The following is a 16,319-nucleotide window of genomic DNA, read 5'->3' as shown; positions in this document are numbered from 1 at the left end:
TGGTCAGAAGAAAACTCAGGTGGGTCTTTATTACCTTTAGTTGGATGACTCCTTTCCTGTTTGTGACCTTCCTTCTTTCCAGATTCCTGTAAATCCTCCTGTTTATGGACTCTGCCTTTGGGCAGCCTTTGACCTGCTCGCTCAGTACCTAAATCAGAGTCCTAACTCCTTTCCCCTTTCGGTCTGCCGCCCTCCCGACCTGTGTCTCATTCAGTGGAATCCTTGGTTCACTCATTAGTTCACGTACGTACTCGCGTGTTCACCAGAGATCTGTTGAGAAACGCTTCTGTGCCAGGCTCTGTGCTGGGCACCCGGGGGCCGGCAGTGCACGGGCTGTGGCCCCGCTTGGTGGAGCCTATGTGCTGATGAAGGAGGCAGACATTGAGCGGCTCCCCAAACAAGGCAAAGAACTTGGCTGCTGCTAAGTGCACTGAAGAAGAGTGATAGGGCGAGAGGAGTGGGGCTCTGGGCTTATGCTTTTGGGTGCCCAGGGAAGGCTTCTCTGCAGAGACCCCTTTGTGGGCATGTGTCAGTGTCATGTAGGAGTCCTCATTATCCTCGGCCACCAGTCACGGGGGTAGACTGATCTTGCCCTTATCTCTTATGTCTCCTGCTCGTTGTCCCTTACAGTTGACGGCATCCCTGTTGACAATGCGTTCCTCCTTGTTTACCATGATGTTTCTCTAGCATCCCAGTCACCTTGTGCCCCCTACTCCAGACTGAGCTCACCACCTCCCTATGCTCCCCAAAGAGGCACCCCCACCTCTGGGGGCAGCATGCCAGGAAGCCGCATTCTATCCAAGGGCACTGTTAATCCCCTAAATTAGCACGAAGGAGTATGACAGCAGACCTTCCATGTAAAAAAAAAAAAAAAGTGGGGGGGGGGCGGGGAGCCCAGCTCCATCAGGGTAGACACTAACCTCAAATGAACAGCTTATGTTGAATTATAGCCAGTTTTGAATCAACTAGGTCATTCATGAGTTTTCAAGCCTTGACTTATATATATATACGTATATATATTAATGCTTATTCATTTTTGAGTGAGAGAGCGCATGGGCCAGCAGGAGAGGGGCAGAGAGAGGGGGGATCTGAAGCAGATTCTGTGTTAACAGCAGAGAGCCCAAGGCAGGGCTCAGACTCGTGAACCTTGAGATCATGACCTGAGCCAAAGTCGGATGCTTAACCAACTGAGACATGCAGGTACCCCTATATGTATATTTTTATAGATGGTCCCAGAGTGGTCATGACTCAGATCCCAGCAAAAACAAACACAAATATTTTCAGGAGCAAATTACTTTCACTGGCCCGAAGACATTTTTTCACACATTTTTTTTTTCAAATACAATGTCCAGTGCACAGCCAGTCAGGCAAAAATCTCCATGAGCTACAAACCAGGAAAACAGCTTGCAAAGACTTCAAACAAATTATAATCAGATTATAGACTGTAATAATCTCTAGGTTATAGCTCTAGACTGTTAACTGGCTACACTAATTATGATTAAAGTCAAATCAGGCTTTAAGATACCTTCAGGAAACAGAAAATTATATAATATAAAGTTCTATTATAAGTAGCTTTGAAAAAGAACCAAATCGAATTTCTAGAAATAAAAGTCTGTACAATAACAACAAACTCAAATGACCACGTTTAACAGCAGATTAGATAGAGCTATGTAATTAGTGACCGGAAAGTCACAAAAAGCTAAATAAACATAGTGCAGCGTAGAGAAACAAGAGGGTGCAGAATAAAGGGTGAGTGATGCGGAGATACAGTGATGACGTCTAACACCTGCCCCAGGAGAAGAAGGGAAGTTAGTTTCCAGAAATTTCCAGGCATTTCAACATGTGGAGTCTCCAGCTATGGGATCAGTAAGAAAAACAACTGGCTTAGTTGTTAAGAGGCTAAATGTAATTCTTTGAAAGAAGAGTTAAAAGGCCTTAGCATTTTATGTGCTATGGATTTTTGAGATGGAGAATTTGGAAGCCAGGTCATTCTGAGGATCCAAGGAGACAGAATTTAGGGGCCGTGACTATAGAGTACTGCCATTAGAAGGCCCTGGTCTGTCCTGTGCTGTGACTTCAGCAAGCAAATACACTCAAGGAGAACTTAGTACATTCGGACTTACTTAGAATCCTTTGGAATCCTCACTCCCTAACTGATGGCTTTTATGACAATTGATGCTTCATTTTACCATTAAAAATTTGTTTTTAAATCCTTATTTTTGAAAGAGACACACACAGAATGCGAGTAGGGGAGGGGTAGAGAGAGAGGGAGACACAATCCGAAGCAGGCTCCAGGCTCCAACCCATCAGCACAGAGTCTGACGTGGGGCTCGAACTCACAAACCACGAGATCATGACCTGAGCCGAAATCGGACGCTTCACTGACTGAGCCACCCAGGCGCCTCTCACTTTACCACTTGTAAAGGGGTTAAGATAACTTCCCTTTAGGCTGTTGTGAGGGCTGAAAAAGATCTCTCAGTCCAGCCTCCAGATCAGAGTGTGTCCCATGCTGGGGGCTCTGTGGCTGGAGTGGGACAGCCAACATGAGCAGTGACAGCTGAATCCAAAATTCATCGGTAAAGTGAACACGCAACGATCACTAATACCTGAGCAGAAGGAGACGAGGCGGAGAGAACAGAATATAAAGTCCAGACATCAAAACAAGTACACTTGAGCCTTAATGTGGTGACGGGGCAATTCAGTCAATGTTAGGAAATGATCATTCAACAAATAGCAAGCGACCAGCTGGCCAGATGGGAAGAGAATAAAATCTCCATCAGAGTGAATATGGAGGGATCAAATATTTTAATCAAAAAATGAGAAACTGTGGGGAAGGGGAGAAAGGCCTTTCTAAGTAAGGCAAAACTCCAAAGCTGTAAAAACAAAAAATCAGATAATTGTTTTATTTTTTTTAATTTTTTAAAATGTTTACTTATTTATTTTGAGAGAGACAGAGACAGCATGAGTAGCGGAAGGGAAGAGAGAGGAAGAGGGAGAGAAACTTAAGCAGGCTCCGTGATGCCAGCATGGAGCCCGACGCGGGGCTTGAACCCACGGAACCATGAGATCATGACCTGAGCCGAAACCAAGAGTCAGACGCTCAACCAACTGAGCCACCCAGGCACCCGCCCCCCCTTTTTTAAAATTTTTAATAAGGGGAGACCCATTTTAAATGGCAGTGCTTTCCCAAGTAAGCAAGTAAAGTGAAAATCAAGAGTAGGGAAAATTATCCTGGAGAAGACTTTATAACGGAACAAACGTGCATCAGCATGGTTGTCAATGAGTACAACAGCCATCCAGGTCCGTCTTGGCAAACTTTTATCAAAATTACAAATAGCAGAAGCTCGGCAGTTCCGCTTCTAGGGTTGTTTTTTTTTTTAAGTAGGTTCTATGCCCAGCATGGGGCTCCAACTCGTGACCCCCAGACCAAGACTGCCCTGCTCTACCAACTGAGCCAGCTGGGCGCCCCAACATCAAAGATAGTTTTGTTATTGTTGTTTTATTAATTTCATATAAGTGAAAAGTTCTACGTGCAAGATTCTTGTTACAGTGTTAGTCCTAATGAGAAGTGGAAAAGAATGTCTCTAGTGAGGAGCTTGCTAGATAAATTATGGTCCATCCACGCTGTCAGATGCTTTGTAGCTGTTGAAAGAACGAGGGAGAGTTCTGTAGACACAAGTGAAAACTCTCCAAGATACCTTGACAAGCAAGAGGTGGGGGCAGGGGCAGAGTATGTGACAGTTTGTTCACGTGTGTGTGTGTGTGTGTGTGTGCACGCGCGCGGTGGGGTTTGGTTGGGTATGTCGGAAGAAATTCTGGAAGGACACCCAAGAAATTAATAACTCCGGGTTTCTACTAGGTAAAGAGGATATGTGAGTAGGGAGGTGATTTATCACCATATATCTTTTAAGACACTTAAAAAAAATTGGACTATATAAATGTATTATCTAGTCAACAAAGTATTTCTCACAGCTACCACAACTCAAAAAGAAAAAGGCTAACAGCTTCATAGAAGACTGGGCAATTGATATGACTAGATGGTTCCTGAAAAAGAAATACAAGTCACAAATGGCTTTTAAACCTACGAAAGTATGCCAGAGCAATCACTTTTTTTTTTTTTAATTTACATCCAAGTTAGCATATAGTGCAGCAATGATTTCAGTAGATTCCTTAATGCCCCTTACCATTTAGCCCATCCCCCCTCCCACAATCCCTCTAGCAACACTCTTTTTTTCTCCATATTTAATAAGAGTCTCTTCTGTTTGGTCCCCCTCCCTGTTTTTATATTATTTTTGCTTCCCCTCCCTGTGTTCATCTGTTCTGTGTCTTAAAGTCCTCATATGAGTGAAGTCATATGACATTTGTCTTTCTCTGACTGACTAATTTCACTTAGCATAATACCCTCCAGTTCCATCCACGTAGTTGCAAATGGCAAGATTTCATTCTTTTTGATTGCCGAGTAATACTCCATTGTGTGTGCGTGTGTGTATATCTATAGATACATATATATATAGATAGATAGATAGATAGATACGTATATAGATACATATATCTACCTGTAGATAGATAGATACATACACCACATCTTCTTTATCCATTCATCCATCAATGGACATTTGGGCTCTCTCCATACTTTGGCTATTGTCGATAGCGCTGCTATAAACATTGGGGTGCATGTGTCCCTTTGAAACAGCACACCTGTATCCCTTGGATAAATACCTAGTAGTGCAATTGCTAGGTCGTAGGGTAGTTCTACTTTCAATGTTTTGAGGAACCTCCATACTGTTTTCCAGAGTGGCTTCACCAGCTTGCATTCCCACCAGCAGTGCAAAAGAGATCCTCTTTCTCCGCATCCTCGCCAACATCTGTTGTTGCCCGAGTTGTTCATGTTAGCTATTCTGACAGTTGTGAGGTGGTATCTCAGTGTGGTTTTGATTTCTATTGCCCTGATGATAAGTGATATTGAACACTTATTCATGTGTCGGTTGGCCATCTGGATGTCTTCTTTGGAGAAGCGTATATTCATGTCTTTTCCCGATTGCTTCACTGGATTATTTGGTTTTTGGGTGTTGAGTTTGATAAGTTCTTTATAGATTTTGGATACTAACCCTTTATCTGATATGTCATTTGCACATATCTTCTCCCATTCTGGTGGTTGCCTTTTAGTTTTGCTGATTGTTTCCTTCGCTGTGCAGAAGCTTTTTATTTTGTTGAGGTCCCAATAGTTCATTTTTGCTTTTGCTTCCCTTGCCTCCAGAAACATGTCAAGTAAGAAGTTGCTGCGGGCAAGATCAAAAGGTTTTGCCTGCTTTCTCCTCGAGGATTTTGATGGCTTCCTGTCTTACGTTTAGGTCTTATATCCATTTTGAGTTAATTTTTGTGTATGGTGTAAGAAAGTGGTCCAGGTTCATTGTTCTGCATGTCGCTGTCCAGTTTTCCCAGCACCACTTGCTGAAGATACTGTCTTTATTCCATTGGATATTCTTTCCTACTTTGTCAAAGATTAGTTGGCCACACGTCTGTGGGTCCATTTTTGGGTTCCCTATTCTCTTCCATTGATCTGAGTGTCTTTTTTTGTGCCAGTACCACACGGTCTTGATGGTTACAGCTTTGTAGTATAGCTTGAAGTCCGAGCAGTCATTTTTTAGAAAATCTGTTTTTAACGTTTCTCAATATTTATGCCAACGTGGATACATGAAGGTTATTCACTGCAGCATTGTTAATAGTGCAAAAGACTAAAAATAACCAAAACTGCCCTTCTACACCTATTTAAAGAATATGTTCATCCCAAAATAAAAGGTGTGGCTTAAAGATATGATTTACCATGGTGGAGGGCGTGGGGGAAAGAAGAGAGAGATAAACAAACCACAAGAGACTCTTAACAAACTGAGTGTTGATGGAGGGGAGGTGGTGGTGGGGGGGATAGGCTAAATGGGTGATGGGCGTACTGGTTGTGATGAGCCCTGGGTGTTGTGTGTAAGTGATGAATCACTGAATTCTACTCCTGGAACCAATATTACACTACATGTTAACTAACTAGAATTTAAATAAAGTTTTGAGAAAAAAAAAGTAACAGAGACGTGCTTCACCCAACCATGGAATCGAACACAGCACTCAGGAAGAATAAGCAAAGCCCGGGTGTGTTTATGTACAAAGCTTTCTAAGATATTCTAACATAAAAAGGTAAGTTGTGAAACACCACGTACAATATATCTTTTGTGTAAAAAGGCTGAGGGAGATATACGCAGGCTTGCGTATGCGGAGACAGGCTCTGAGGACCACGGGGAATGCTAGGGACAGTAGCTGTCTCTGGGGACTCTGGGGAGGGAACCCTGGACCTAGCGGAGGGAAGGGACCTGTTGAGGGGGAAGGGCTGTGCCGATGAGCCTGTGGCCCAAGTGGCCCACAGACGCATGAGGAATTGAGGGGGAACTGTGTGCTGTGTTCATTTCAGGTGTATGACACAATGAGTCGGCATTCTATGCCTTACTGCTACACAGCGCTCACTGCCAGCTAGTTACCGTCTGTCCCCATACAAAGGCATTCCAATATTGTACTGTACCTTTCAGCCCTGGGACTTACTTATTTTACAAGCAGAAGTTTGTGCCTCTTCGTCCCCGTCACCTGTTTCACCCATCCCCCCAGCTCCCTCTCCTTTGGCACCCACCAGTTCTCTGTATTCATGAGTCTGTTTCTGGTTTTTGTTGGTTGGTTGGTTGGTTGGTTGGTAGGTTTTTTCGATTCCACATAGAAGTGAGATTATGTCGTATTTGTCTTTCTCTGTCTGACTTGCTTCACTTAGAGTTATACTCTCCAAGTCTATCCATGTTGTCACAAATGGCAAGGTTTCATTCTTTTTTATAGCTGAGTAATATCCCATTATATATCTACAGCAGATCTTTACCCATCTCTCTATCGATGGACGCTTAGGTTGCTTCCATATCTTGTAGTGCTTATTTATTTAAATTTTTTTTAGGTAATGTGGCTTTATAGTACGCACAGGCAAATACCACAGGTTTTTTGCTTTTATGTGTTTCCGTCTAGTCTTCTTATAGACATAAATGTCTGCTTTTGTTCCTGCTTTTTCACTTAAAGTAAATTTCATGTATATTTTCCATGTATATTACAAGTAATATATAATCTTGATACCAATCATTTTAAGTTCCTGAGTTGAGTTCCAAGTGGGTAATAGTAATTTATTTAAATAGTCATCCCGCCTTTTATTAGCCTCATAGATTTTTTTTTTACATTTTTCACTGTTAGTATACATAGCGTTTACTTTTTATAAAAGAAAAAAAATTCCTTAGTATAGATCAGCAGAAATGGAAATTATATCATTTTTTTTTCTCAAATAATGGGAGCTGCTAGGGAGAATTGATTAGACATGTTTGTTACAGACCGGCTGAGAATGGGGAACAGGGTCTAATGCAGATGATTAGAGCAAAATGAAAACAAACCCTAACTTAACCAAGGAAGCAGAAAAACTTATACACTAAAAACTAGAAAACGTAGCTGAAAGAAAGGAAGGAAGTCACCAATAAATGAAAAGACACCTGGTGTCCACAGATTGGAAGGTTTATTATCATTAAGCTATCATTACCACCCAAAACAGTCTACAGAGTCAATGAAAGCCCTATCAATATCGCAATGATGTTTTGTGGCTTTTTTTTTACGGAAATAGAAAAATCCAACCAAAAATTCCAGTGGAATCCGAGGGGGCTCTGAATATCCAAAACAATCTTGAAAAAGAAAAAGTTGGAAGGCTCACACTTCCTGATTTCAAAACTTATTATAAAGCTACAGTAATCAAAAACGTGGTACTGGCATAAAGAAAGATTCTGTATACATCAATGGAATGTACCAGAGAGCCCAAAAAGAGACCCTTGCATATATGGTCATATGATCTTGGACAAGGATGCCAAGACCATTCAATAGGGAAAGGACAGTCTCTTCAACAAATGGTATTGGGAAAAGTGGACATCCACATCAAAAGAATGTCGTGAGGCCCTTCCCTAACACCACATACGAAAACTAACTCAAAATGGATCAAGGACCTTAATGTAGGTCCTAAAACAGTAAAACCCCTAGAAGAAACACAGGAGAAAAACTTCACAACACTGGCTTTGGCAATGATTTCTCGGACGTGACACTGAAAGCACAGGCAAGAACAACAAAAATAGAGGAGACTGTATCAAACTTATCAACTGTGCATCGTAGGACACAATCAACACAGCAGAAAAGAAACCTGCCGAATCAGGGGATATATTTGCAAACAGTACATCGGATAAGGAATTAATATCCAGAATATTTCAAGAACCCCTACAGCTCAGCAGCAATAACAACAAAATCAGACTACAAAATGTGCGAAGAACTTGAACAGACATTTCTCCAAGGATGATATGCAGATGGCCAAAAAGCATACGAAAAGATGCTCCGTATCACTCATCATTAGAGACTCATGCAAATCAAACCACAGTGAGATACCAGCCCATAGCCCTTATGGCTACTATTTAAAAAATTTAAAAGCAAAACAAAACATGTGTTGGTGAGGATGTGGACAAATTGGAATATGTGCACACCAATACTTTATATTAGGAATATAAGATGGTGTAGCCACCGAGGGGAACTGCACGGTGGTTCCTTAAAAACTTATAAATACAATTGCCATAGGATCCAGCAATCTCATTTCAGGGTGTGTACCCAAAAATAATTGAAAGCAGGGTCTCAAAGACATGTGCATCCATCTGCTATGTTCATAGCAGCGTTACTCACGGTGGTCATGAGGCGGAAATAACCCAAGTGTTCATCAACAAATAAATGGATGAACAAAATGTGGAACGCATGCACGACGGAGTATTATTCAGCCTTAAGAAAGCATGAAATCCTGTCGCGTGCCACAACACGGATGCCCCTTGAGGACGTCATACTAAGTGAAATAAGCTAGTCATAAAAAGACAAATGGTGGAGGCTCCACTTCTGTGAAGTATCTAAAGGAGATGACTTCATAGAAAAAGAAAGTAGAATGGCGGTTGCCAAGAGCCGGGGGATGGGGGGAGGGGAGCTGATATTAACGGAGACAGAGTCTCAGTTTTGCAAAATGTCCTGAGATCTGTTGCACGACAATGTGAATATACTGAACACTACTGAGCTGTACACTTAAAATGTAAAATTTTAAATGTGGTAAAAGATAGTAGGTTTTATATTATGTATTTTTTTACCACATTAAAAAAAAAAAAAAAGAAAGGAAACAACAGGACATAAACGCTCAATCTCCGAAATCAGGTGAGCCAAAGACAAAAAGTTGAGACTCTTGGTCAATGAAACCAATATCCACTTTATTAAAAAAATTTTTTTAAATTATTTTATTTTATTTTTATTTTTATTTATTTTTATGTTTATATTTTATTTTTATTTTTATTTATTTTATTTTTTTATTTAGAGAGAGAGAGAGAGCATGTGTGTGTGCACGCATGAACAGGGCAGGAGGAGCAGAGAGAGAGAATCTCGAGCAGTCTCCATGCTCAGCGTGGAGCCGGACGGGGGGCTTGGCAGCACGACCGTGAGATCACGACCTGAGCCGATATCAGGAGTCAGATGCTCAACTGGCTGAGCCGTCCCGGCGCCCCCCAACATCCACTTTAATGAATCGATGCACTTGCTCAATGTAACTTAGGAGCAGCTGGAGAGCAGCCCCGAAGCGGCATCCCAAGGGAAATGTGCCATGCTGAAGCTATGGTACAGTTCTCAAGCCCTGGAGCTGGGAGACCCCGTCTTCGGATCGCCCTGATGTGGGGAACCATTGGGGGAGGGGGTGACCTGGAGGACTCAAGCCAAACTGTCCACAGGACATGTGTCCCCAGGCTCCCTGGATGGGGCCACACAGCAGCTCCTCAGGAGACAAAGACCACGATGGAGAAGGGTCACGGTCAAGTCCCTTTTGACAGCCCACAGGTTGATGCGTATCCTGGGACTAGGTGAGGGGACTTTGTGTTGCACCGTCGAGGCCTCTGGGCTTTTCCGGAGAAGAGAAACAGGGACCAGCAGAACTGTGGGGGCCACGGACGCGGGGGTGTGGGAGTGGGTTTTTTGCAAAGACCTGTCCACCTGGAACACTCTTGCTCTGCGAAGGTGACCAACTGCCCTTGGAGCCTTAACTTGCCCTTGGCGGTCTGAGGCCACGATGACTACGGTGTGTTCCAAAGAGCTGTAAAAACCCGATGGGTGTCTGGAATGTGAGTCTACACAGAGAGAGACTCTTCCTATTAGGAGCTGGGGCGTCTTCTGGGAGGCTTTCTTCGAACACCTGCCGGACTGCGGCCCTGGCCGCCCCGGGACTCCCTGTGAACAAAAGGGCTTGCAAACCCGTGACCCTGACCGATGGCGCCCGGGGGCACTGTCCCTGCCACATTTCCCCAGGCAGGCCCTGAGGTTAAAAAAGGACACGAGGTGGAGGACTGTGGTGGGCGGCGGGAACGTTCTGGATGAAGCAAGGAGCCTCATGACTTTGGCCCAGGGGCTGTTGACCGCTAGCCTGGACCCTGCTAGCACTCGGCTTTGACGATTCAGAGGCTCAGGACATGCTTGTCTTTGTAGCTGTTTCCTCTTGTGAGACATTATATTGGGAGCTGAGGCCGCGAACCGTTCCGGGACCCAGTGTCCTGCCTCAGGAACAAACCCTGCTCGTTACTCCTGGCCCCCTGTCGGCGGGGCGGAGGGAGCATCCCGCCCGGGCTGCCGGCCTGGAGCTCGTGGGCGCCACCCCGCGCACCTGCCGGCCCGCACCTGCCGGATCTGCAGGCACCTGCCGGCCCAGCACCCGCCCGGCCCGCACCGGCCCGCACTTCCGTCTCGGCCCCTGCGCCCGCCCTTTGCTCTCCTTCCCCGCCGCTGTGCGCTTCGAGGGCGCGTCTCGGTGCCTTCCTCGCCACACGGTCCCAGCGAGGTCCCTCGGGTCCCCAGGGAGCCGCACCTGGAAGATGCGCCCGGGGACGACCGGTGAGTGCTGCGTCCACCGCAGGAGGAAGAGGGGACCTCGGCCGGGAGACCCGCCCCCTCGCCTAGGCGGGACCCCTCCCGGTGCCTGCCGCGGCCGAGCCCGAGGGCGGGGCCGGCGCTGGGGCCGGGTCTCCTCGTAGCCCCGGGATCTGAAATGCGGAAAGCGAATCCAACAGGGGCCAGTTGGCCGGGGTTCCCGGCGCAGGTAAGACCTACACCGTTTCCCGGCTCCGGGAGTCTGACGCTTTGCCTGGAAAGTAGGTCTCAGGTGAGCGCAGGCACAGCCGGACCCAACGAGCTCCCGGAGGACGGGGGGCTCGGTCCCGGGGAAGGGCGTGTGCCGGCCCGGATGTCCAGGACCTCAGGCGCCAGCAAGGGGGGCGGGCAGTTGCCGGCTAGAGGCACTTGTGGGCTCCACCTGGTGGTCCTGTGGCTGGAATCAGGGGTCATTAGCCACAGGTCAAACTGACCAGCCCAGCAAATTATGGAAAGTGGAGAGGACAGTGAGGCAGCCGTAAAAAAAAAATTTTTTTTTAATATTTATTTTTGAGAGGCAAAGACGGAGAGCAGGGGAGGGGCAGACACTGAGTCTGAAGCAGGTTCCAGGGGAGGGGCAGAGCGAGAGCGAGAGCGAGAGCGAGAGAGAGAGAGAGACTAGAATCCAAAGCAGGCTGCAGCCTCCAGGCTGTCAGCACAGAGCCTGACGCAGGGCTCGAACTCACTCCCAAACCGCAAGATCATGACGTGAGCTGAAGCCAGCCGCTTAATGGACTGAGCCACCTAGGCGCCACCGGGAGGCAGCCTTTTTAAGTCCCTGGGGGATGTGGGTGGGCGGGACATGGGGAGGGACTAACAGGGAGTGACCCATGTCACTGACTGTAACAGTTCTGGTAGCAACTCTCTATAAGGCCCTTGTTATTTTCTCCAAATACCAAACGACTTGAGACCCGCAGAAAGCCCGGGAGAAATAGGAAAAGGGAAAGAAAAACAAAACGGTCATCCCACCAGTCATTTGGTCTCCCGAAGCCGGCCTTCCTGACCGTGGCCTCTGTCCACAGTCACTTGCCTGGCTGCCTGGCTTTACAGGGCGCTCTGGGTTCCTGCGTTAACCTGCCCCACCTGCCTCCTTTCTGATTGGTTTTGCTGTTTCCTTCCTATAATCTGAGGGATCCGGATTCCTCCTGGAGCCGGTCTGCAGACCTTGCCCAAAAAGGGGAAGTTCAGAAGTGGAAAGATCTCTTGGCCTCTTTAGCAGCCCCCTCCCCTCCCTGGGGGACAGCTTGTCTGCTGGGAGGGGGTCAAGGACCCCTTTCCTTCTGGCACTAGCTTTCCAGCTGTGTGGTCACAACTCCAGAGAGTTCTAAAGGCCACCTTCGCAGCTCCGGACCCAAAGTTTGGAAAGACGGATTTGAAGATTTTTCTTTACTGTGTGGAATCGTCACGTTATCTATAAAACTGGTTGTTTATGAACAACATGGCTTTTGGTAACTCGTGTGGATGGTAGGATACATGGGTGGAAATACATGTCTCTTTTTGTGGGGGGAGCAAACATCTCCCCCAGGACACTGGCTTTCATGATAGCTATTTGGGAAGATTTTTCCCCCCATTATTTCTGTATTGTATTCTTACAATATTTTGCCGGTTACTTGATGGAAAATGCTGAATACTCTCAGATTGCTTTCCCCTCCCTACACCTTTTTCACACATAGCCCTATGAGTCATTGCACGAATCATGTGGTCCTTTCACACAAGGCTCTGACACGGCACCAGATTTGTATTTATATGGATGTGTGTGGTTATGAGAGAAGGTCACCTGCGGTCACTCAGAACCGTGTTGCTCTGGATTTTGTGAGCTAAGGATTTGGCAACGTTCTTGGAAGCGACATTTTCCTGGCTACTTCAGTCCGGCCCTGGGTCTGTCCCAGGCAGAAAGTTCACAGGAAGGACAGTTTCAGATTGAATGGGTGAAGTGAGTTAAGCCAGCACCGCCCTTCGCCAGTGGGGCAGCTGCTCGGTGGTGGTTGTCCTAACTCCGCAGAAGTAGGGCGTTGGTGTGCGAACCTTACAAGGCAGGTTACCTTCCAAACCTACTGTGGTGTTCGGGTGTCATACCTGCCAGTCTCTCTGCCCCCAAGCCCCAGTCAACAGGACAGCGACAACTGTGGACACTGAGGCCGGCTGAGCCTGGAGCCACACAGCAGCCAAGTCCCGAGTAGGATGAATAGGGCTCAGCCACGCCAGCCTGCTCGGCCCCCACCGGGGACAAGAGGGGCAGGTGTGGCTGCCTCCAGGGTGACGGGGGTTTGGGTTCGTGTCGGCGAGCCTGCTAGGGACAGACAGCTTCCTCGTCCTACTTCACGTTGAAGAAGTCCCACCAAAGAAGGTGTGTTCTTACGGGCTCAGAATTGCCTTCTTCAGGGCCCCCCCCCCCCCGCCCCGGGTTGGAGGGGTAGGGCGAGCCCTGAGAGCCACCTGCCTCCAGCCTGGCTTAGCGTGAACTCTGGGACTGCCGTCTTCTGCAGTGTAAGTGAAGGGGCCGGGGCCGGCCCGAGACCCCGAGAATCTGCGGGCGCCGATGAGGGCAGGACACACACACAGAGGCAGGAGTACACAGTGATCGAGAATGTCTGGAGAGGAGTTTCACTGACTCCCTATCTGTGCTTGGAACTGACCTTCGCTCTAGCTCTCACGTGTGATGCCTGCCACACGGAAGCACATAGGATACGTATCTGTCAGCCACCGAGGACTTCATTACTTTACAAGAAGAGGCCGGATCCTGGTTACAGGGTCACAGAAGGTTCCTGAACTCTGCATACTTCCTCACCATCCCCCCCACCTCCTCGGAAGCTGCCGGACCCCCTCCCACGCAGGTCCAGGGAGCCGTCTTAGCTGAGGTCTGGCTCCCACCTTTCCCAAGATGAGTCCTCACCTGTGCCCTGCTGGGGCTCTGGATTCTTCTCTGCTGCCCAGGGTCTGAGGCTATCGCCACAAACTGCCCCGTGTCCCATCTGCTCTCCACTCACCCCAGGGACTGAGCTCCTGATGCAAGTGCCTCAGCTTGTCTGGACGTTGTCCAGGCTCCCGGGCCTGCTTTCCCCTGCCAGCCGGGATGCTTCTGTGACTGTGACCGGCCTGTGCACTGGCTGATGGTCTAGCTCATCCCCGGCACCTGCCGCCTAGGTCTCACGGTGGACTGGCCCCGGCCTGTGCTGCCTGGTCTCCCCTCCTGCCATCAGGTGGTTCTGGCTCTAGCTCTCGGCTTCTCTCAGCCAACCCCAGAAAGCTGCAAGGTCACTGGCTCGCCCCTCACCTGAAGCACACACACTCCATAGCCTTCCGAGGAGCCCTGGAAAATGTCCAGGGTCGGGAGCTCATTGCCTTGCAAGGCAGGCCGGCCACGGTTTATACTCTTGCTTACGAGGATGCACGGGCTCCTTATTCATTCCTTATTTTCTTCCCCGTTACTTCCATTCATTTGTCCTTGTTCAGCTGGGGACGAAATCACGTCTCCCTCCCCTGTCGCTGTCCTTTCCACATTTGGAAGGTAGCATCATGTTCCGTTCCAGAATTCTCCACGCTAAACGGCACCTCTACTCCAAGATCTCACACGGGACGTGGCGCCTGGAAGATCCTGAGAAGAATCTCTCGTTGCCAGTTTTCTTCTTTAAATGTGACACTTGGATAAAATAGCCCAGCCGTGATCACACACACACACACACACACACACACACACACAGGACACAGTGGACTATTGTTGCTTTGAACCTGACACCGTTAATGCTGACTCCATATTTCCAGCAGTCCTACCACACTGTTCACTCGATGTGCATCCAACGGAATATTCTGGAACATACGTGGCCCATGGCCCGTGCACTCTCCTGGAGGACCCTTGGTGTGCAATGCTGGCAGGGCATATGAAGGGCTGGTATGAGGGTGTGTGGCAGGCCGCACTGAGGTCGGGGGGAGCCTTGAAGAGAGAGAGAGAGAAGGCTGGGGGTCATGGAGGAGAGCACCCTGTAGTCGGAGGGACAAACTCATACAAACGTGTGAGACAGGAGAGGGCCTGGGCTCCCGCGAATCGTGTGACCTGGTACAGAACAAACCCAGGAGTTGCAGGAACAGGGTCGGCCACACCTGTGGCTCTCATTTTGTTTCCTGTGGCTGGTTTTTCCAGCTTTGAGGGGTCCCTTCAGTCCTGCCAATGACGGTGGTCACAACTGCCCCAGGTGCTTCACAACAGAAGCCATCCCCGCAGAACCTTCTAGCAACCTTCGGGACCGCGGGGTTTGCAGAATGGAAGGAGGGAGTTGACGTCGAAGGTCACACTTGAAAAAGACCGACTCATCACGGTCAAACCGAAGCCTCCCATCCTGTCCCATCAGCACGACCCCCTGCGCTAAGGAGCCGCCCCCGTGCACACACACCGGCTCGAGTTAACATCCCCAGTGGACAACCCGCGGATCGGGAGGACCAACCGAACGAGGAAGCTTCTGGGGGGAAGGCTGGGAGGGCCCCGGCCTCGGAGTTCTGGGCCTTTGCCCCGTGGGCTGATGGCACATTACCGTCCTCACACACCCGAATGTTTGCTACAGGAAGGGACCCACCTTCAAGGTTCGGGAGTCCAGAGTTCTTGGATCTTATTATGCCTCGGTTACATGACCAGGTGACCCAGGTGGGACTCCCTTCCCTTTCCTCTCCTGGAGGTCCAGCACATGCTGGGCCAGCCCCTCCCTAAAAGCTACCTAAGGACCTCCCCTCCCTCCTTGTCACCTCCTTAGCACGGGCTCAGGTGTGCTTGAAAGGGGCTCCTTTATGAACACCGCAGACACTCCTAAGAGACAAGAGATAGCAAGGGTTTTAGGATCTCTTGCCAGGGACAGGGACAAAGACCAGACATAATCTTTATCGTACCCCCTGTGATAAATGGACACGTCATCTGGGAGCCCAGGCGGGTGTGGGCTTTTCTCTCCCTGTCAGCGGGAGGGAAGATTGAGGATGGTCGTGGCCTGGGGAGGGGGAGGCTAGAGAGAGGCAGAGAAGTCCGGGGAGGTGAGATTTATGGTGGAGGTAAACCCATGGAGACTGGCCGATGGATTCCATCAGGGCTGGGCGGGGAAGCGTGCCACGGAGGAAGGGTCCCAGCTGCCTGGCACCTGACCCCGTCCGTGCACTGGGATGGGCCGCACGCGGGTCAGGAGCAGACCTGGGGGGCAGGGAGGAGGAAGGGTTTTCCGGAACGTGCCAAATGCGCAGCCTAGACGTCCCAGGGTGCTGACCGCAGGTCCGCGGTGGGGCGCCCCTACCAGGAACTCAGAGGATCGTCT

At 48.6% G+C, this 16,319-nt stretch overlaps 1 protein-coding gene across 3 annotated transcripts in view; it reads left to right on the top strand.

Annotated features, from left to right (window-relative positions):
- The first annotated feature begins 9,617 nt into the window (after positions 1-9,617).
- The window catches only part of FAM3B (FAM3 metabolism regulating signaling molecule B), a 42,504-nt gene continuing 35,802 nt past the window's right edge, over positions 9,618-16,319 (top strand). For all 3 annotated transcript variants that reach the window (XR_006207425.1, XR_006207426.1, XM_042956210.1), the window contains exon 1: positions 9,618-10,995. Coding sequence is in view for 1 of the 3 variants with exons in the window: in XM_042956210.1 (XP_042812144.1) it covers positions 10,578-10,995 (418 nt within the window). In the remaining 2 variants the exon portion in view is untranslated. The remainder of the gene's footprint in view (positions 10,996-16,319) is intronic.

Source organism: Panthera tigris, chromosome C2 (genome assembly GCF_018350195.1).
Source record: "Panthera tigris isolate Pti1 chromosome C2, P.tigris_Pti1_mat1.1, whole genome shotgun sequence".
Classification (NCBI taxonomy): domain Eukaryota; kingdom Metazoa; phylum Chordata; class Mammalia; order Carnivora; family Felidae; genus Panthera; species Panthera tigris.
This window is presented reverse-complemented; position numbering and strand designations above follow the sequence as displayed.